The sequence below is a fragment of the Nipponia nippon genome, unplaced genomic scaffold, assembly GCF_047370975.1.
Source record: "Nipponia nippon isolate SJK-2023a ecotype South Korea unplaced genomic scaffold, ASM4737097v1 scaffold_8, whole genome shotgun sequence".
Classification (NCBI taxonomy): domain Eukaryota; kingdom Metazoa; phylum Chordata; class Aves; order Pelecaniformes; family Threskiornithidae; genus Nipponia; species Nipponia nippon.
In genome coordinates, this window is record NW_028262402.1 from 49753406 (window position 1) to 49775405 (window position 22000).

The window sequence follows — 22000 nt, forward strand, 5'->3', positions numbered from 1 at the left end:
GCCACGGCGACGCGGCGCGTGACGCGGCGCGCGCTGGGCGGGCCGGGCCCCCGCCATTGGCTGCGCGATCGGGCGATGGCGGGGGCCGGGGTGTCCTGCCCCGGGTGTCCTTGCGCGGGGAGGAGCGGCCGCCTCAGTCCGCTGCGCGGCGGGAAGGAGGCGGGCGGCGCCTGGGTGCGGCGGCGCGGCGCCGGGGCGGTGAGCGGGGGCCGGCGGGGCAGGGGAGGGCCGGCGGGACGCGCTTGGGTCAGGCGCGGGGCGGGCAGCCCGCCGTTGCGACACGGGTCCTCCGCGGCGGGTGCAGGCCCCGAGCGGCTTCCCGGAGATCGGCCGGATAACGGCGAGGGCACCGTCGCCATCGCGGCCGCTAGGGAGCGGCGGCCGCCGCGCGTCCCGGCCCGCCTTACCCCCCGCGGTGGGCGGCGGGCGGGGGAGGCCAGAGCCGCCGTCCTGGTGCCTTCTTGACGTCGGAGGGCGCGGGCTGCGGCGGGCCGGCCGGCCGCCACACCTGCCGGCCGCAGCGCCCGGCGCCCCTCGGCCCGCCGCCGTTGCCCGGGACTCGCCAGCTCCGCCCGGCCGCGGGCGGGGCCTCTGCGGCTGCAGGGAGAGCCTCGGCCCGCCCCGTGCCGGCTGCCCGCGGGCTGGTGGGCGGCCCAGCCGCGGCCGGGCTGGAGGGCTCTGCACGCCGCCTTCCGCGCGGGCTCCGAGGGGCCGCCGTGACGGGCCTGCCGGAGGGTGGTTGCCTATTTTGAAAGCGAAAAACGCTTCCTGGCAGTTTGACAGGATTGGTGTGGTGTCGTACGCTTCTCCGGTGAGCTCTGCACAGGTTTTCGCTCAGCTATTTTTGCCCCTCGGTTCCTTCACAAGACTGTAACTATTGCTGAGTCAGCCAGCAAGAGGTGGGAAATTTGTGCTGATCTATGAGGTGGTGTTGCAGATGACTGCTCTGAGGTTAGTGAGAGCTCTGTGACAAACCTTAGGTATTTAAGCAAATAGTCATACAGTTACGTGGCAGATGAATGCTCCGAAGCATTACGCACAACCAGTCTAGTTTGCTTTTTACACTATGGTTAAGTTTTTGAAAGGGTTGCAGTTGTTTTTTGTTTGTATTTTGTTTTGATTCCCAGAATGGATTGCTTTACTTCATAGTCTCCTGGAAATTTTTGATTGAAAACAAAGGCAAGCAGGAAATGGGTAGGATTTATAAGGCATCCCTTTTGAAACACCATTTAGAAATTTAACAAAATTATATTAATGATGAACTTCAGCTTTATATTTAATGTTACGTCTTGCTAATTTCAAACTATGAGTCAGTGTAACTATACAAATATTTTAAACATAACTAGAAATATGAGCTGATCATATGCATTGAAGTATTTTTTTTTACACCAGTCAGTAATGCATTATCAGTGTATGACACCTTCATCAATATTTTCTAGAAATGTCAACTGCATAGCAAAAAACCCCATGCACTTCAGGCAGGTGAAGGCTTTAAGGAATCCTTTTAGGTCAGAAGTTGCTGCCACTCAGTTAACCCCAAGATCAGCAGTGAGGCATCCTGTATTTCAGAGCAGCAGTTAATGATAAAACATTGTCTAGTAATAGATATTATGGATACTTATTTTCATAATCAAATTCATGCATTTTTCCCTAATTGATTTATGTGAAGCCGTTTTACACTTATTAGTTTTGCTTAGAAATGTGAAAGATATTATCTGAAGAAAAATATTGAAATCTTTCTGGCTCTACTAACAATTTCTTAATTGCTTAGATAATAATTCCAACTCTCAGAATTTAGGAGTTGTATTACTACTTTTAGGACTGGTAGGACTCTGTATAGCCATGTAGTAAGTACTAATTCTGATTTTCCTGAAACAGTGTGGTATTCAAAAGTATTTGTATTTTCACACGACATTGATATGCCTTGTCTATTTTTTGTGCTGTTTCAAAATCTTTGGCACTAAGATATTCCTCTGGCTATGTCTATTTTAGTTTTCCTAATTAAAAGATACCTTCCATTCTGCTGAGGGAAAAGTATACTACTACTTTGGAAAAGTTTTGCAAGAACATAAATTTACAAAATAGTATGTAGATTGTATTACAAAGGGAAAAGCAAAGGATAATGTTGACTTTAAAAGGAGTGGTTTTCTTGTGGTTTTAGGGGTTGGTTTGTTTGTTTGTTTTTAAAAAGCTTTCAGGAAACAAAATAATTTGCTCGTAAGGAAGGCAGTCCTCTCAGTGATTTTGCCCGTTTGGTTCCACGAGCCATGAAAATCCTGACACACCTTAACTGTGGAAGGATAAAGAAAAATAGATTGGTGCTGGTGGTGCTCATATGATCAAGACTACCATTGGTAGGAAACCAAGATGATTCTGGTATCAGATAGCTTTGCCCTGTCTGTAGATTGGCTAAGCAGATAGATTCGCCCTGTCTGTTATTTCCTCCATTGAATGACAGCTTCATTTTTCATGTCCAAGCAAAAGAAATAATACTAGAAAGACTGTCTTCCCAGAAGCCTGATGGATGTATTGCTACTTCTAAGGCAACACGAAGGGATTTTTTTTATCCACTTTGAAGTGGCAATGTGTAGAGCCCTCAGTCCTCTGTGGAAATCTTTACAGTGCTAAGTTTGTGCATGTAAATACAGAATTATAGATTGTCTCTGTTAGTCAGGCTACTATTTAAGCATCTTGTGGACTTTATGATACAGTAATGTAGTTAACATTCATCACAGCGTTTTAGAAGCTGTTGATTTTGTGCAATGAGATAAGCAAAGTTGCAGTACTAATATATTTAAGAGAGACTTTTATGGCATTTTGTTTCTATGCTATAAAACGTAAGTAAACATCCTTGATGAACTTGTCTAAAGGTACAACACAGAGCAAATAGACTAGGATCTGTTTTTGTAACTGAAGGATGTACAGAACATCCATGTTCTCAGTTATGTGAAAGAGAGGTGTGAGAGTTTCTGTCAAATGTTTGTTACGTGTTGAAAGCAAAGGGGGTGATGAAATGCATCAGTAACCTGGCAATTAGTTATAGGCACAAGAGAACTGTCACAGAATTCTGTATGTGAGAAGGACTCGTGCTTGAAATGAAGAAGGAACTGTTTTGAATGTGATTAACTTGAATCACTGAAGAATATTGAGCAGAGAGTAGAGAAGAAACATTGCGAGTAGGAAGATAACATTGCCATTCCTACTGTTGAAGTTGAGCATTACCAACAATGGTTAGTTGGTAATTTATATAGTTGAAATAAAGTTAATCAATATTTTTTATAGGAAGAGTGAGGAGAAAGAAGTAATAGAATTTAGGAAGTGCTTACACAGGTGTGGTTGGAGTCAAAGTGGTATCAAAACTGTGTGACAGGAAGATACTAAGAGATGTTGTGAGAATGGTGGAGACTTACTATTAAGACCTTGAAGAAACAAGGGAGATGAGTATTAAAAAAGAATTGAGAAGGCAGGAGCAGATCGTATTATACTTCAGAAGATTAGAAATAAATGTGTTTTACGTGGAAGATTGAAAGGTGAAGATGAGTTTCTTTACTCATCTATTACTTAACTGGTTTGGGGTATTTTTTCTGAGGAATGACTTGCAGAAATTCATAGAGCTCTATGGTTTTTTTTCCCTGAATCTCATACTTGCTTATATGAAATATTCTTTTGTTGCAGGTTTGCTAAGTATAGAAAAACAACCTTGAAAATGTTGTCCAGACTCTTTCGAATGCATGGCCTTTTTGTAGCCTCTCACCCATGGGAAGTCATTGTCGGAACAGTGACTCTCACCATCTGTATGATGTCCATGAAGATGTTCACTGGGAATGATAAGATCTGTGGCTGGAATTATGAGTGCCCGAAACTTGAAGAAGTAAGGGTTTAAACTCATGTTATAGTACTTACTGTTAGTCAGTAGGTCCACGATTTTCTGTAGAATAAGATCAGGTTGTGATGTATTAGGAGGAAAGTAGGTATGCAGAAACTTCTTTACTGCCTTCTTTTCCCATTGTGGGTATTAAAGCTGTATGCAAGCAGTGATGCGCTACAGAAGGTTTTCATTAAATGTAACTTTCAGTTGCACAGTATCGAGCGAACAAGGATTTTATATTAATATTGTTTTGCAATATTTTAATTTTTTTTAAGACAGACTAGCAGTGATACTTATTCTGAAACTTCATTTTTAGTGCAGCTTCACAATGGATATTTTTGTTACTGAAACTTAACAAGAAGTTACTACTTAATGTAAAAGCTAACTAAATTGCTTTGTGTTTCAAACAGGATGTTCTGAGCAGTGACATCATCATCCTGACAATCACGCGCTGTATAGCAATCCTTTATATATATTTCCAGTTTCAGAACCTAAGGCAGCTTGGGTCAAAATACATTTTAGGTACTGTGTCTGATTTTTGTATTTGCTGTAGGCATTTTAATTGTTTGGTTTTTTAATATAAATTGGTAATAAATATTAGAGTTTTAATACTTATGTACAGAACAGGGTTATTTTAGTTATTTGCTAGATAGCAGAATAAATGTTCCACATAGATCAAAGTGCAATTTTTTTTAAGAATGTTATATACATTGGAAATGTAATTCTTTAAATAATTGTTTGTGTGAAACACTTAAAAATATAGAGCTGTTTAAGCCAGTTTTCATTTTTGCTGATAATGAATGAGAAGATTTATGGCTTTTATTTCTTAGAGTCTTACTTTGAATGCAGTACAAATTTTAGATTTAAATATCTGTATAAAAATAGCATCTACTTCAGTTTATCTTAACTGCTGTTAATGCAGTCCAAGGGATTAGAATTGTCATTTGTTTGCTTTAGGATTGATCTAAAGGTATAGTTTTTCTTTTTTCTTTTTTTTCCCCCTCCTAATATATATAAAACAAAAACGTCCAATTATCTTTTTTTTTAAAGGTATTGCTGGCCTCTTCACAATCTTCTCAAGTTTTGTTTTTAGTACGGTGGTAATTCACTTCTTGGATAAAGAACTGACAGGTTTAAAGTAAGTAATGAGTTGTTATTCTGGATTTCTTGCTTGATTTTTTTTTTTTCCTGTACAATAAACCTTGAATTTTAACATATGCCCCTTTTTTTCAGTGAAGCTTTACCGTTCTTCCTGCTTCTGATCGATCTGTCGAGAGCAAGTGCATTAGCAAAATTTGCACTCAGTTCCAACTCACAGGTCAGAGGGGTTGGCATTTTTTGTTTGGTTGGTTGTTTTTGTTTTGTTTTCAATGGAGCTTTGGAATGTAATGTTCAAAGATCAACATTATCCCACGGTAGGGGGGTTTGAACTAGATGATCTTTAAGGTCCCCTCCAAGCCAAACCATTCTATGATTCTAGGAATAACCCAGGTGGAGAGGCATACAGGTGAATAATGTATTGGTGATATATGAAAAGGATCAGATTTTATGCAGATTCTATGTTCTTCCAGGTCAGTGTTCGAGTGAATAATAACACTGTAAAATTAGTGTGCATAACCATGTGAGCTAAGTTAATTGTATATATGAGTACTTTATAGGTTCAGAATTTTAAACTAGCAATGCTAATAGCTCTATTAAGGAGCTAGAGTTCCTAGACCAAAGTCTTCCCTCAAACAGTTATTGACAGAAAAAAGTTAATTTCTAGGGCTCAGGAACAGTATATAAAGACACATCTAATGTTACAGTGCTGATACTGGAAAAAGCTTATTTCTACACAAAATCTTAGCAGAACAAACAGCATATGTGTAGACAAACATTCATGCTCTAATGCAATTAACACAGCACAACAGGAAGGATTGACAGGACATCTTGTCATACATTGTAGTGTTTTTTTTCTAATATTCTAAGTTCTGAAATAAAAGTATATTTAGTGAAATTAATTTATACCTACAAAATACTGTACATGGTAATTGAGCATACTAATTTTGACAAAATATTGTATATTATATTTTAATATATTGTATATTAGAGTATATTGCACATATAGAGAATGTGTGATGTATATTATTATTTTATAATAATTGCAGGTACAGAATTTGTTATTTATTTTCAAGTAACTATTTCACAAAGAGATTTTCCCTACAGCTTCCCTCCCTCTTCCCGCAAAGCCAACAGCAACAAAAAACAGCAGCAGACCCTCTAGAGTTTGCCATGCTGGGCTTCTGGAGGAAATCCTTTTCTCCCCCAGGGGAAAGTTTTAGTGTCTTCTATGTCCTCTTTTCTGTCAGCTGAGTCTAGAGAGTTAAATAACAAAATAATAAGTGTTAGGGTACAGATACGTGGTTGCAAGAACTTTTGAAATGCCATGTCATAAGTGGCTTCTATTTTATGTCTATAAAGTGTTAAAGTCCTGTTCTTCTGAATGTACTGTAATTAAAGTCTGTGCCCATCAGTGTTGTAGGAGCTTAGAATACTGATGAGCCAAAGGTTGCGAATTTAATCAAAATTAAATAATCTTGTGTAAATAAAGACTGTCAAACTATAATAAGTTATGGGAAACAAAGCAATTAAAGGATGTATTCTGTCATAATAGTTCATTTTCAATGTATGTTTTATAAGGCCTTGTCACCATAATATTACTCAATGTACTAATAGTGTTATGCGTACTCCCTTAATTTGATTTCTGTCTTTATGTTAATGTACAGAAATTCTTCTTTTTAGGATGAAGTAAGAGAAAATATTTCACGTGGAATGGCAATTTTAGGGCCTACGTTTACGCTGGATGCACTTGTGGAGTGTCTTGTGATCGGTGTTGGTACTATGTCAGGTGAGTGATGCAGTCTAAGGTTCTAAATCTTTCCAGTTAAAAAAGACTATTTGAAAGATGTTGGGATATGGACAGTTTAAAATAATAGGTGTTACCCATGAGAGTGGAGTGACTTAATGTATTTATTTAGCTATTTATTTACCTTCCTAATGAGCCTATCTTACTAGTTTCCTGCAGATATGAATAATATGTACATGTTGAAGAGAAGTTTGAAATACAGGTAACAGCTTTCCGTGAGCATTGTGCAGTAAGAATGGACTTGGGTGCAGCTGCTTTTATAAAATTAAGACCTTTTATCGTTCCCATCATTCCTGTTAACAAAGTAGCTGCTAAACTTTTCTCTTGGGCATTTGTAAAAATAAGTTACACTTTGAGTACATGCACACCTATTTCATATTCTTGAAAAAAACAAGTATTTCTAAAAATTACTCCAGGTGAGGAACATTACTCCAGTTCAATTAAAAATAACCAATCTTTTACTGTTCTTTTTTTTCCCCACCTCATCTTTTGATCTTCATCAGTTCTGTGTGTGGTAGCAGTTGTCTTTCCTTAAAAAGAGCACAGTTAAATGTAATAAGCAAAGGATTTTCATGTGTAAATAACCGATTTCTTTGTAAAATAAATTGAAGTTCCATAGTTAGGACTAAAGTGAGGTTTTGTATGCATGTTTGGTTTTGTCTGTTGGTTTTTACGTGTGGGGTTTTTTTAAACTATCTTGCATACCTTAAAGGCATCTTTCAAAGCACTTGCTTTTCAAATTGTTTTGGGCCTTTTCAGGGTATTGTGTATTAATAAGCTGTGTTCTTGTTTACATCTAGGAAAAAACCCCCTCATTTTGGTGTAGCACATAGTTGATTTTTTTTAAATGATTTAAACTGTTAGCTCTTTCATTTTTACTCGGGCAGCTCTGTAGTGCATGTGCGACATGGCTAGTTGACTTGTGAAAGAGTAGGTGGGTTATATAATGTTTCTTATTGCCATTGTTCAGAAGGGATTTCAATACCTCATGTCAGCTAATTGTTCTTTGCTTACATAGGTGAGGAGTTTCAAGCTTTCAGTGTGAAGCTTTAAAATCTTGGTGAACTGTAATTATTTGTATTTATTTAGAATGACATGTTAAAAGTTTTCTGTAAATACCATACCATAAATACATATTGTGCTTAGAATAAGCTAATACACAATGGCTAGGGCGTAACATGCTTGTTTTTCATTAATCTAGACAGTTCCCTCTGTAATCTGCATTGTCAGTTTAGTGGTTTCTTTCTTACTTCTGCAACACTTCCTCAAGTATATAGAAAGCCCATTGCATATTCAAATGTAAAAAATGTCTTCTTATTTTATGCAGGTGTACGACAACTTGAAATTATGTGCTGCTTTGGCTGTATGTCTGTTCTTGCCAACTACTTTGTCTTCATGACCTTCTTTCCAGCTTGTGTGTCCTTGGTATTAGAGGTAAGACCAACTTCAAGGCAACATCAAGCTTGGTATTCAGACTGTGCTTCTTGTAGGCTATACATTTCTTCACAGAGCTATATGCCAGTATGTTTGTTTTCCTTTCGAAGTGAACAGAGGGAATGTGCAAAAAGAGTTATGGTGGCTCAGCTGATGACAGTAACTTGTTAACGCCACTGTAAATGAGTCACACTTAATAGTAGGAGTTCTGATCTAAAGCAAACAAATTATACTGCAAATTATTTGCTGTCCAGGGTTTTTCACTATTTAAAGTCTAACATAGCCTACAACATACTGTTTAGTCTAACTCTTTTGTTGGTAATTTCTTAATGATCAAATAAAAATACAATGTTGAAGCTCAGTTGTTGGTTCTTCTAATATGTACTAAGACCTGTTTTTAAATTTTGTTATTTTTGCAGCTTTCTCGAGAGAGTCGTGAAGGGCGCCCGATATGGCAGCTTAGCCATTTTGCTCGTGTTCTGGAAGAAGAAGAAAATAAACCAAATCCTGTAACACAGAGGGTCAAAATGATTATGGTTTGTGGCTCTTTTTCACCTGCGGTTATGCAATCAGTAAGGTGTCCTGGTGCAATGAATCAAGCTTTTGTCTTCTGTAGATTTGTATTCTGCATCCCATTAGTCTAGTTTACCATGGTAATTTTTAATAACATCCTCTGTATCTATACCTAAAGTCTTCCTGTGCGTGCCATTTCTGTGCCAAGCACTCAGGGCTTTTTCACGTGTACTAATTCCCTCCCTCTTACCCCTGCAGTACCCTCAGCTTCCTTTGCTTATTACTTGAGCAAGAGGAGGGATGTGGTGGGACAGGTTAAAAGCTATGAGTGTTACGATAGGCCAAAAAGGGCGTTGATGAGAGGTGTGGAAAATCAGCCTTTAGCTTTAGACTTTTGAGGCATAGGAAACAAAAAATAACCCCAAAACGAAACAAACAAAAAAAGAAACTGTTTAATCGTAGTAGGTGTCCTGGTTTCAGCTGGGATAGAATTAACTTACTTCCTAGTAGCTGGTGTAGCGCTGTGTGTTGGATTTAATATGAGAACAATGTTGATAACACACCGATGTTGTAGTTGTTGCTAAGCAGTGCTTACACTGGTCAAGGACTTCTCAGCTTCCCATGCTCTGCCAGGTGCACAAGAAGCTGGGAGGGGGCACAGCCAGGGGGGCTGACCCCGACTGGCCAAAGGGTTAGTTACTCCATACCATATGACGTCATGCTCAGTATAGAAACTGGGGGGAGTTGATCGGGGGGCAGCGATCACTGCTCGGGGACGGGCTGGGCATCAGTCGGCAGGTGGTGAGTGGTTGCATCACTTGTTTTTCCTAAGTTTTGCTTTTTTGTTGTTGTTTTTCCTTTTCACTATTATTTTTACTTTTTAAAAATTTTGTTCCAATTATTATACTGTTCCTGTCTCAACCTGCAAGTTTTCTCACTTCTGTCCTTCCAATTCTCTCCGCCATCCCAACCAGGAGGGTGAGGGTGAGCGAGCGGCTGTGTGGTGCTTAGTTGCAGGTTGGGATTAAACCACAACAGTATCTTAGATACCCAGTTACAGTTGAAAAATTAATATTTGGTTTTTTGTTTTATGTTTTTAATACAGTCGCTGGGTTTGGTTCTTGTTCATGCCCACAGTCGTTGGATAGCGGAACCAGCTGCTCAAAACAGTACTGCAGAAAATTCAGTGGGATTGGATGAGAATGCACCGAAGAGAATTGAACCTAATGTTTCATTATGGCAGTTCTACCTTTCTCGGTAGGCGATTTCACAGGAGAGAAGTGTGTTTCCTTGGTTAAGGTGTATTCTCCAGTGCTGCCAAGCTATGGCCCTAGGGTTACAACACTTGTAAACTTGCAGAGCTGACCACTGTAGGATTTCTTGGAACCAGAGATGACATTTCATAAGAAATATTTCAATATTATACCATTCGTCCATTCTCCTTGAAGTAATCAAGAATGTGATCAGGAGCCAGCTGTCCTGTTTCTGACCATTCACACACAAGTGCAAAAGCCATGTCACTATTGCTTTTCCTTCCGCTCAACTGATGTTAGCAGCACCTGTGGTTCCATACTGCTTCTGAAAACTCAGAAGTGTCTGTTTTAGGGTTTTTTCCCCTGCTCTTAGCAGTTCAGCTTACATCATAGTAGTTGTTACTGGCAGAGGATGATAATTGATGATAATTGAAACTTTCTGCTTCATCATTGGGAGGGAGATAGGTTTTAAAATCAATTTGGTGTGGCTGTTAGTGAATATTTTACAGTCATTTCTCTTACTGGGACTGCTTTTTAGCTAAGATTTATTAACTATTTAATGACATCTGAAAATTCTTATGTTGTTAACAATACAAGGAAGGGTTTCTCCACCCTAACCTAGCATACTTAAATGTCCTGGTAGAAAATGTATTTTGACTAGAATTTCTGTAACTGTGTAAATGATAGTGAAACTATTACCCTTTCTGAAGCAAAGTTATGTCAGAATGCTGTTACTAACAACAAATTGTATAAACTGTGTATTTACTTTTTGATTTGTTCGTTTTAGAATGGCCAGTATGGATATTGAACAAGTAATCACTCTTGGATTAGCCCTTCTCCTTGCTGTCAAATATATTTTCTTTGAGCAAGCAGAGACTGAATCCACGCTCTCACTGAAGAATCCCATAACATCTCCAGTGATGGTCCAGAAAAAGGTCCCTGAGAATTGTTGCAGGAAGCAATCTGGAGTTCTGAAAAACAATCAGAAATCTAACACAGCAGACGAAGCTTTAGTTCCCAGAGATGGAAATGGTAATTTTTAGCATTTTAAAGTCCGAACCCGTTCCTGAATATTTGGAACAAATAGTGAAATCTGTGTTAGCGTATTATATTTGGAATCAAAACTTAAGAACTTTGTAAGCCACAGTTCATTTTAATTGTCTTTATGCAGCCGAAGTCATAAAACCTGTATTAGCAGAGTCATCAACCAAAGCTACGTTTGTAGTTGGCAGTTGCAACCCTGTGGAAACTGCTTCATTTCTTAATGGAAAAGAGGAAGAAATTGAGCTACCTAAAGAACCACGTTCTATTGAGGAATGTGTTTGTATACTCGGAAATGCAGAGGTATGGAAAAATAACTTGGGGGTTTTTTTAACCTCTAATGCAACATCTGATTTAAGAATTCTTACAGTTCATTTTCCAGCTTTTAAATGATCCTGTTGATTGTAATGTCATTCTCCAGAAAATTATATGGCTTTAACGTGGGTGGGGGGTCACAACTAAAGCAAACCCCTCTTATAAGTCACTTCAGCAGTCAGTTGGGGAGGGGGGAGTGGCTTCATCATTCATCACATAGCAAGTCAGTGAAGCTTCATCATGTATGTGTATAAGTGGGTGTCTGAGTAAAAAGGTTTTGATCATATCCTGGCCTACTATAAGACCTGACATTGGCAGTTGGTTCCTTTAGATGTACTCTGATAATGTCAAAATAAAATTGTTACCCTTTTTCATTTGGAAACATTTAAAGGATTTTCACCAAGAGAATATATACTTTCTCTCCCCACCCTTTACATTTCCAGAAAGGAGCAAAATTCCTTACTGATGCCGAGGTTATCAGCTTAGTTAATGCTAAGTATATTCCTGCATACAAACTGGAAACCCTGATGGAAACTCAGGAGCGAGGTGTGTCCATTCGCAGACAGATGTTATCTAAGAAACTCCCTGAACCTTCATCTTTGCAATATCTTCCTTATAGGAATTATAATTATTCTTTGGTAAGTAAAAGGCAGACAAGTAAAACTCACTGTAAAACCACTTGCCAAATACATGAAATACATACTCGAAGGAATGTATATGAATTAACAATGAGCTTGGTGAAAACTGATGCAGAAGGGGAAAAAAAAACCGCAAACATAAGGTACTACATTTTATTGCTCTTGATTGTTTTTAAACATAGGGAGGTGGGTAAGTTTTGCGGCTTACCCCAAAAATATTTCCTAGCAAAGTACGCAGCCGCCTTATCTCAGAAATGCAGAATTCTACTACTGAGGCTGAGAGTTCAGCTGAATGATAACATTACCTTGAGCTCAAGTTGTTACGAATGAGCGGTTAGGTCACTTAAATAATCACCACCACAGATATTTGTAAATAGTGATTTTAATAGAAATTTATAAAAGGGTGGTTTAACAGAGTTCGATGGCAAGGTTCACTCTTACTTATTAAATGAATGGAATATATGGGGGGGGGGGGGGGGAGAGAGAGAGAGAAGGGAATACAAGGCAGGGGTAAAGGAGGCCCTCCCGTTGAGTCACGAGGTTCAGAGTGGACCCCCTTGCTTTCTAAACTCCTTCTCAGAGTGGAGTCTAGGTGCGGCTGGATCCAGTCCTAGTCTCAGACTTGGTCAGTGGTTTATGTCTAAGGATGATATGTATTTAGCAGCAACTTAGGTCTATTCACAATGAGAAAATCACAAGAATTTAGTGGTAACGAATCATTGGTTACTCTAGCATCTACAAAGTGATTAAATAAAGCTTACTACAGTATTTGTATAATACACACACAATGACACAATTGGCCTAATAAAAGAATACCTCTTAAAATCCCTTGCAAGTTTGATATGCGCAGATGAAGATACCCATCAAAAATTCCTCTCGAGTTCAGTGAAATAGTCACTTCAATGATTGTCTCAATGGGTGAAGGGTTGAACCTCAAGGAGTGAAGGGCGCTGGAGATCAGCCCAGGTCCTGTTGCCAGGCCTCTGTATGCAAACTTAAGAGTTGGCAGCTCTGAGAGGTGTTCCACTCAGGGGGAGATGCTGGTGCAGCCCGCTGCGGTCCAGGAGAGCTCAAAGGGTCTCCTGTGGTACTGCTGTTTATAGGGTTGTGAGATGATTGACCTTAGGCATCAGTAAATTTCCATTCTGGCCACAGCCGTGGTCAGTTATTGCTGAGTTCTCATTAATCTCCGCAAGGCAGGTAGGATCCTCCTGTACCAATCTGCCTGTGTTATGATCCACAAGGAGGTGTTCCCAAGCTGTCAAGGGGTGACTGGTGATGCCAGGTGGGATCGAGGCATTCTTGTTCCCCAGCTTAACCATGCAAGAGTGCCTGGTATGGCCAAGGGGCGCTTCACCACTGGACTCGTTGCTCAGAGGCCAAGCCTTGGCAGGGGTCCCTGTGGTCATAAGGTGGTCCAGAGGAGGGGGGGGGATGCACCACCACACAAGTTAAAATGGAAGTTTATTTAAAATTCATTTAACAGTATTATGTTTCTTTTAATAGTGTTTAAGCCTTAATAAGATTCAATATGCCTGCCAAATACTAGATTTGAACAGTATTAGCTGTTGATAGTTGCAGCTGTTAACATTTTGAGGTGGGAATTTGCTGCTTTATGGGTAGGTAGGGTTGTGGGGGTTTTGCCGAGATACCTTGTTAGAGTCACAAGTATAGTATCTTAACATGCTGTACCATCCCACTGTAGTGTAACCTTAATGATACCTTTTGTATTATTTTTGTAAGGTTATGGGAGCTTGCTGTGAAAACGTGATTGGATATATGCCTATTCCTGTAGGCGTAGCAGGACCACTCTTTCTGGATAACAAAGAGTTTCAGGTGCCAATGGCAACAACAGAAGGATGTCTTGTAGCAAGCACAAACAGAGGATGTAGAGCAATATGTGTAAGTGTTGTTTGACTAGCTTGAAAAACTTTCTATATTATAAAACATATTTGGGGTGATGTAAGGCATGTTTCTGACTTCCTAAAAACTAAAATTCACTTTCAGTAATCTTACCTTGTTTCGCTTCTGCTTTGATTTTTAGCTCGGTGGAGGAGCAAGTAGCCGCATTCTGGCAGATGGAATGACTCGAGGACCTGTTGTAAGGCTGCCCACTGCTTGCCAGGCTGCTGAAGTGAAAGTTTGGCTTGAAAGCCCTGAAGGCTTTAAAATAATGAAGGAAGCTTTTGACAGCACAAGTAGGTTCGTAAAATGGCTATTCCAGCCTTATTTCCTGACATAAGACTTCTATGGATGGTAGAAAGCTCCTAATTGGTTTTTTTTTGGCATACTGCAGTACAGGAAATTACATCTTCATTTTGGCTATCCCATGTAGTGTGAACATAAGAGAACAAAAGTCACTCTGGTGAGGTACCAAGGCTACTAATAAACATTTTCCAGTGGTAAACAACCGTATCTTAGCAACAAACACATTCACACTGCGTAATACTTAATATGTTATTTATTTTGTCTAAGCATTTAAAAAGAAACATAAAAGCTTATTTGGATTTTTAGTAGCTACTATGCAAAAAGTAATTCAAGTTTTGGAATCTGGCCTTTCCGATGATACTACTAATGTTGATAATTGATTTGTGAGGTTCCAGAGAATACAGGATAAACTAATGCTAGAACTGAAATGCTAAAAAATGTAAAATAGTATTAAGGATAAGTCTGTTTCAAGCCCTAGAGTTTTTTCTAATACTTATGATTACTTGCTTTCTTTAGGAAGATTCAGAGAGAGATTTCCTTATCAGTTGTATTTCTTACAAGTGTCAGCTAAGGACATATGTGCGTTTCGGCCAGAATCAGCTTGTGCTGCTGTTCAAATGCAGTATTTCCCATTTTTTGTTTGATTTGTGGAGCTTGCACTGATGTTGAGGGTAGCATGGGTTTTGCCTTGCTGTAAAACTGAGATAAGAATTTTCAAAGGCCTCGTTTTTAGTTTATACCTGGCAGTCAGATGTTTTAAGGAATACAAATAAATTTATGTTAGCACTTCAGGATATTTTATTTCGTGAAGCCCAGGGACAGAAAACACAAAAAGGCAGTGAACACTTTTACAGTGAATATTTTTATAGTATTTACTTGAGAGAACTATGTGCATGGTAGCTAAAGGTTTTTTCCTGCACTGAGGGAGGAGGAACACAGTGTAGTTAACAGCGCTATTTGCAATGATTTGCTGTCATTTTGCCACTTAAAACTAATTTAATCTTTTCCCTTGAGGATTGTAAGTAATAGTTAAATTTTCTTGCAGGTTTGCCCGCCTACAAAAACTTCTCATCAGTTTGGCTGGTCGTAACCTTTATATCCGTTTTCAGTCTGCAACAGGGGATGCAATGGGAATGAATATGATTTCAAAAGTAAGGACCAGTCCCCTTAAGTATTTTTAATAAATGTGTATTTCTTTTAAAAATAAATAAACTACAGCCTACCAATCTGTGACTACGTGAACAGGGCATGTGAAGACAGAAAGATAAGACATAGTGCTGTTTGCAGTGCTATAAAATAATAAGTGTTTGATCTTGTTAAGTGTAAACAAGAATAGGATGAGAACGATGAAAGAAAAAAGTAACTTTGTATTTTAATTTTTTTTTAATTATTTAAAGGAAATATTCTTGATAATATGGGAAGTTAAGCTGGTGGTTCTATTGCTTTGGGCCAAAGATACTATCCAGCAGTAATTCATCTGTTACTCTGTTTATCACTCCTTGTAAATAAAGGATTAGGAATCTGGTCAATGGCAGCAGAAGGGTGTTCTCTAGTTTTGCTTAGTTGGTTTTGTTTTTATGCAAACATGTGGAAGAACCTGATTAACACTGATTGACTATTTTATATAAAATTTAAGTCTGTTGGAACTATTAACATAAGTGGGTCTAGTCATAGACAGGTACTAAACGTAGCAGACCTTTTGTCTGATTTCCTAGTGCAGAGAAGCTCTTTCCAGTACATCCAAAACGAATTCATTTCATGCCTGTAGTGTTTGGCTTGGTTCATGTTGTATCTTCAGTATGGTAAGCATATGCCCATTCACCTAGAATGTATCCAGAGAGTCCATATGTACTGGGAAGAACCAATAATTCCCCATGTAATTCCCACAGTGGTTAGAAAAAAGATAGTGATAATTGGTTCAGGGTTTTTTTTTCCCTGTTTCAGGTTCCCTCCTGAAATTATGTTTTTTTCAGCTGTAACTGGTAGCTGTAGTTCTGGTTCCCATTATAGTTCTGGTCCCCATTATACAAAAAAGATGTGGACAGGCTGGAGGGGGCCCAGAGAAGGGCCACCAAGATGATCAAGGGTCTGGGAAGCCTGCCGTATGAGGATAGGCTGAGAGAGCTGGGCTTGTTCAGCATTGAGAAAAGGAGGCTTAGAGGTGATCTCATCACCACGTACCAGTACTTAAAGGGGAGCTACACAGAAGATGGAGACTCCCTTTTTACGAGGAGTCACATGGTGAGGACAAGAGGTAACGGGTACAAGTTACTCCCAGGGAGATTCTGACTGGACACGAGAGGAAAATTTTTCACAGTGAGAACAGTCAATCATTGGAATAATCTCCCCAGGGAAGTGGTGGACTCTGCTACGCTGAACACGTTTAAGACTCAGCTGGACGTGGTGCTGGGCCATCTCATCTAGATTGTGCAAATTCTTGCCTAGAAAGGTTGGACCAGGTGATCCTTGAGGTGCCTTCCAACCTGGTATTCTATGATTCTATGTAACTGATCTGATTAGACTTAATCTGATCTTGCTGTGCCACTGTCCTTGAGTAGCTTGTTTTGCAGCCATAATGATATACTAGCCTTTTGTCTGTTTCTCTTCTAACAGGGTACTGAAAAAGCACTGGCAAGGTTGAATGAAGAGTTTCCTGATCTCCAGGTTATAGCTATTAGTGGTAACTATTGTACAGACAAAAAACCTGCTGCTATAAACTGGATAGAAGGAAGAGGGAAGTCTGTTGTCTGCGAAGCAGTCATTCCAGCTAAGGTTGTTAGAGAAGTAAGTGTCTGCGTTCTTTGACTCGTTTATAAAAATGCATACATTTTACAAAACTGATGCCTATCTTATATCATAAGTATTAACTGTAGGTTGTTTTCCAGGTAAGGATAATTCCTACATGTATTTTCAGACACTGCTGTAGGATAAGCTATTTCTCCTGAGACAGTAGATATTTTTTCCTTTCATTGTCTCTTCTGACATAATATACATATATTTAATGATGCATATCTAGTTGAAGGCATTAGGATTTTCACTTTTGAGCTTTGAAAAATTATGCCACAGTTTGACAGACTTTTACACATGGGGTTTTGCCTGTCACTAAACTCTGTCATTTTGATCATTTCACTCATTTGTTGTCTCACACAAACCTGGCATTCTCTTCAAAGTTTATATGCCTTCTACTACAATGAAAACAGATAATCAGGTGCTTCGCTTAATTCCAAAGCTGCCTTAGCGTCTTGCATGATGAAGGGTAACCTTTATAACCAGTGCCTCTGCCAGCCCCTGGCGAACTTGTCCTACATCGTGAAAGCTATCTTAGATTCTCTTCCACCTGAGCTTGGAAGACTGGCTATGTGTGTCAGACCACATCCCCTGCCTGTTACCGGGTCGCCAGCCCTGGCCATGAGAGACGATATCCAGGGAGGAGTTTACTACACCATACTCAGCATAGTCTCCATCGACTTGTTCAAGATGTTCTGAATCGGTGCTTTCATATTTGATGGATTTATTTGTATGTCTCTTTCCCCCCGTGATTTGTCTGGTCCCTTTTGTGAAACTATGTAAACTTTTAGCACTAGTATTCCAGGCAGAATTCCACAGTGCAGCTACACCTTGTGTGAGAACTGCCTCCTCCTTGTTGTTGATTCCATTTGTTGATGCCCTAGTTTTGTACTGGAAGAGGTACTTAAGACTTTTATCTTCACTCTGCTGCTCAAGATTTTATAACTCCTAACACAGCCCTTCCACCTTGCCCGCTATTCTCACTTTCAGACTGAAAAGTACTATTTTCTCTCTGAGGAATGATATCCGTGAACATCCTTATCTCTAGATCTTTTTCAGTTCTAAAATTTCTAAAATTCTGGGTACAGAGTTGGACACAGTATTCAGAGTGTGTGTGAAGGCTGGATTTATACATTGGCATAATTTATGTCTCTTGGGTTTGTTTCCTGATTTTCAAATTGTTTGCATTTTTACAGCCAATTCAGTGACAGTATCTATTATACCCCCAAGATTTCATTCCAGAGTAGTAATGGGGAGCCAGTCCTTTGGTAATGGGCATGGATAGTTTTTAGGTAAATTTCGGATGTTTCACCCCAAGCCCAAGCCATGTACATCACGACATTTACTTACACTGAACTCTAAAATACATAAACTTTATATTTTTGTCAGTATTGTAGACTTTGTGCAGATCTCTGTCAGCAGTTAGCTGCTACACTGGAATATCTTAAACTTTGCTCACAGCACTATCTTTTTTTTGTTCTCTTTGATCATTTTTATACTAAATTCAGTGTAAATCTCTTACGTGAAGGTTTGAAAACACAGTCCATATAGTATAAATATGCCACTTAATTTGATACTACTGTGCACAATGTTTATTTACCAATGTAGCACAGTGTTTGAGCTCTTCAGTTTAGCTCTATATTCTTATGCAGAGCGAACGTGGGGAGGGTTTAGTGTCTGGAGCAGCTTGGGAGGAATGTTGCTATCATGTCAAGGTGAATTAATGGGATATTTCTGCCAAGTTGATTTTGTTTGTTTCATTCTGAAGATAAATGAGAATTTGAAGCAGAGGAGGTAGCTGGTGAGCTTTGCTTAAAGGCCTGTGCAAGTCCAAATCCTTTACCCTGACTTTTCCATTGTTACTTGGACAATGCAGCCTGCATTTGAAAGGGCTCCTTTTGAACAGAAATAACAGTAGGTATCGAGGACAATGACTGAGTCAAAATCCATATGGAAGCAAACAAGGGGTGAGGACTTAATAACCATAAATGGAGTATTTCTACTCCTGCCTAAGGAGTGGTGTAGTAAAAGCATATCGCTTTATCTAGGTATTGAAGACAACGACAGAAGATCTAGTTGAGGTCAACATAAACAAAAATTTGGTGGGTTCTGCGATGGCTGGTAGCATAGGTGGCTACAACGCACATGCAGCAAACATTGTGACAGCAATCTACATTGCCTGTGGTCAGGTAGGTTTGTTTTACACCAATTCAGATTTTCTTCAGTTCAGTAATTCTTAATGAAACACTTTGAGCGTTTTGGTTTTGTTTTTTGTTTCTTCTTCCTGACCTGAAGGACGCTGCGCAGAACGTGGGCAGCTCTAATTGCATCACTTTGATGGAGCGAACTGGTTCTGCCAATGAAGACCTGTACATCAGCTGCACGATGCCTTCTATAGAAATAGGAACTGTTGGCGGAGGCACCAACTTGCTCCCCCAGCAGGCCTGTTTGCAGGTATAAGTCAGAAGGTTTAAAGCAACTTAGCTCTTAAATCAAAGCTTGCTTTCATGTTGTGTATATTGTGTCCGGGTAACGTTGTGGGAATGGGGCTCTTGAAACTTGGTGGATTTGACATGAAAATTCTAAAATTATCCAATGAATTGTTTTCAAGTATCTCATTTTTAAAGCGTAAGCTGCTCCATATTAAAGAGACTTATGGCTAGTTGATGGGATATAATTTGGAAAGGCTTACTTTAATCTAAATTTAGCATAAATTTACTTAGATTTCATAGCATAATATTGCATATATGTCTCTCCAGATGTTAGGGGTTCAGGGTGCAAGCCAAGACAACCCTGGTGAAAACGCCCGTCAGCTTGCTAAAATTGTTTGTGCTACAGTGATGGCAGGGGAATTATCACTCATGGCAGCTCTTGCAGCTGGGCATCTAGTCAAAAGCCACATGATCCACAACAGGTAAGAAATGGAAAAATTCTTGTCTTTCTCTGCTGTTTTGCCCTTCTTCCAAGTACACGAGATTCAATAATAATTACATGAATAACTGCAACATGTAATAGCAGCGTAACATCTTAACTATCTAATGTAGTTATCTTGCTGTTTTTATTAGGTCAAAAATAAATCTACAAGATCTTCAAGGAACCTGCACTAAGAAGGCAGCTTGAATATTAAAACAGCTTTGAAATGAAGACTTGTTCTAGCAACTGACCCGGTGCGCAGGGGAAAAAAAAAAAAAATCTGTGAAGTTTAGAATGAAAATCACCTTAACTTAATGATGTCTGTGTAAGATAAACTGAGAGATCAACGGACTTGTGTGAGACTACTTAACGCCTTTCACTTTCTTCAGTGGTTAGAGATGACTTCATGAAAGAAGTCCTGTCAGATGTCTTGAACATGGCTTTGGAATTCTTACTCTCACACATCATTTTCTAAAGGGTCAGTCTTATGTTTTTACAGGTTAAGATTATTTTGACTAGTAAGCTCCTGGTAACTACAAAGCTGAAAAGTGATGTAATGTACTTTGTACGTTAACAAACAAACAAAGTTGGTCTAAACTTGGCTTGAATGCACTGGTCCTTGCCATCTTTATTTTCTGGTTAGACAAGCATGTTTTTTAAAGAGAGAGCAAGCCTAATCACTTTCCATGAACTCCCAATTTTATTTTTGTTCACATGTAAAGCTTAGGCTATAAGAGAATTTTACTGAATCATATTAGTTTTATAGAAACCTCTGTCTATATGTAGTACTTAATTTGCCTGCTGCTTCAGCTAAGCAGCATTCAATATTTTAACTCCACAATTTAGGTTATTCCTTTACAGAAAACTTGTGACCTGTAAAGTTATGAACTGTTCAATATAATCTGTACTGAAGTAGGGAAAAACAGTGTCTTCAACTGTTTTGTTATTTCGTTCAGTAGAAAAAATAGATTTTGAAACTGGTAACTCCAAAAACAGTTACGTGTCAGACAGGTTAGTAATTTAAGCAAATGCAGTTTCTCAAACTTTTTTTGATAGGAGTGCATTCAAATGACAGGAGTCAAGAACAGATGTTTACACTTCTTTTAAAAGATGTCTCTTAAGGTACAGTGCGTTTGTATATTCCCAAGTACTATTTTCTTTTTTAAGTGTTTGACACTTATTCCCCCGGAATAGGTGTATATCCACTGCTTAAGCTGAGATAAAATGAAGCCAGAAAATCACACTGTTCTTTAACACTAGGGGGTTTTTTATGTTTTAATTCCTTTTAAACTTTCTTTCTGAGAGGGGAGTATTTATTTTAAGAAGAAATCTTATCCTTTTTTCAATGAAAAGTACTAATTAAGGGAATTCAGTGAAATGACATGTTAATGCAACAAGTGGTTTTTGTATTAAAATACAGTACTTGGACCAGTGAAGCTGTCTCAGGTGTTCTTAATACAATACAGAAAACCCAGGTGTTTTCTGGTTTGATTCACCTTTGGGAATATTGCTAAACGCATCGCCTTGCTTAGTTAATCACAGGAGGAAAATCGTTAATATGCTTGATGATGGGGTTTTCTTTTGGTTTGGTTTGGGGTTTTTGTTTGTTTTATTGGGGGGGCGGGGGGCAGATCAGTGGATTGGACTGGGTTTCTTGCAGGAATGCAGCGGCATTCCTAAAGGAGTGACTAGCAGGGGTGCTCTTCTAATGTGCAAATTTGATATAAATCATGATGGGTTGTTTTGTAGTACATCAACACATTAATATCATTGTAATGAGCTCATAAAGCTGATGTGCAAGCATGAAGACATATTACATGCTAGATATGTTACGATAGCATGTAAATACCATGAATGTTTATCTTCCTGCAGTATTGTTGCTAGTATCTACCATTTTATTTAAGGAAAGTTGGAACTACTTTGTTTCTATGTTCATTCAGTGATCTTATTTAAAGTAACACTGTTCTGGCAATAAATGGTGGTTCAGTGTTCATTTTGGTGGATTTAACTGACATTCTGTCTTGCAGAATTAACATTTTGTATTATTACTAAATTGTGTACATTTTGGTACAGAACTACTTTTTCAGTTTCAGTAAAACAATGGAAAACCTATTGGCTTAATTGT

At 39.0% G+C, this 22000-nt stretch overlaps 1 protein-coding gene across 3 annotated transcripts; it reads left to right on the top strand.

The window, feature by feature from the left end:
• The first annotated feature begins 62 nt into the window (after window positions 1-62).
• HMGCR (3-hydroxy-3-methylglutaryl-CoA reductase) lies at window positions 63-21987 on the top strand. Of its 3 annotated transcripts, none has more exons than XM_087742568.1 (20): window positions 63-198; window positions 3676-3871; window positions 4279-4390; window positions 4919-5006; window positions 5102-5186; window positions 6650-6755; window positions 8101-8207; window positions 8627-8743; window positions 9826-9977; window positions 10761-11005; window positions 11145-11317; window positions 11773-11967; window positions 13711-13869; window positions 14012-14169; window positions 15221-15326; window positions 16789-16959; window positions 19011-19151; window positions 19258-19416; window positions 19722-19876; window positions 20028-21987. In XM_087742568.1, the coding sequence occupies exons 2-20, from the start codon at window positions 3707-3709 to the stop codon at window positions 20080-20082; spliced, it is 2649 nt and encodes an 882-aa protein (XP_087598694.1). In that variant the 5' UTR covers window positions 63-198; window positions 3676-3706; the 3' UTR covers window positions 20083-21987. The 3 variants fall into 3 exon arrangements, with proteins under 3 accessions (XP_087598694.1, XP_087598695.1, XP_087598693.1); XM_087742569.1 differs by lacking the exon at window positions 63-198 and adding an exon at window positions 318-811; XM_087742567.1 differs by lacking the exon at window positions 63-198 and adding an exon at window positions 814-951.
• Window positions 21988-22000: the final 13 nt, after the last annotated feature.

Bases quoted from the DNA above. Each gene is read 5' to 3' on its own strand.
- HMGCR (XM_087742567.1), top strand. The intron at 5,007-5,101 runs GTAAGTAATGAG...CCTTTTTTTCAG, and splicing joins AAAGAACTGACAGGTTTAAA to TGAAGCTTTACCGTTCTTCC. The intron at 14,170-15,220 runs GTTCGTAAAATG...ATTTTCTTGCAG, and splicing joins GCTTTTGACAGCACAAGTAG to GTTTGCCCGCCTACAAAAAC.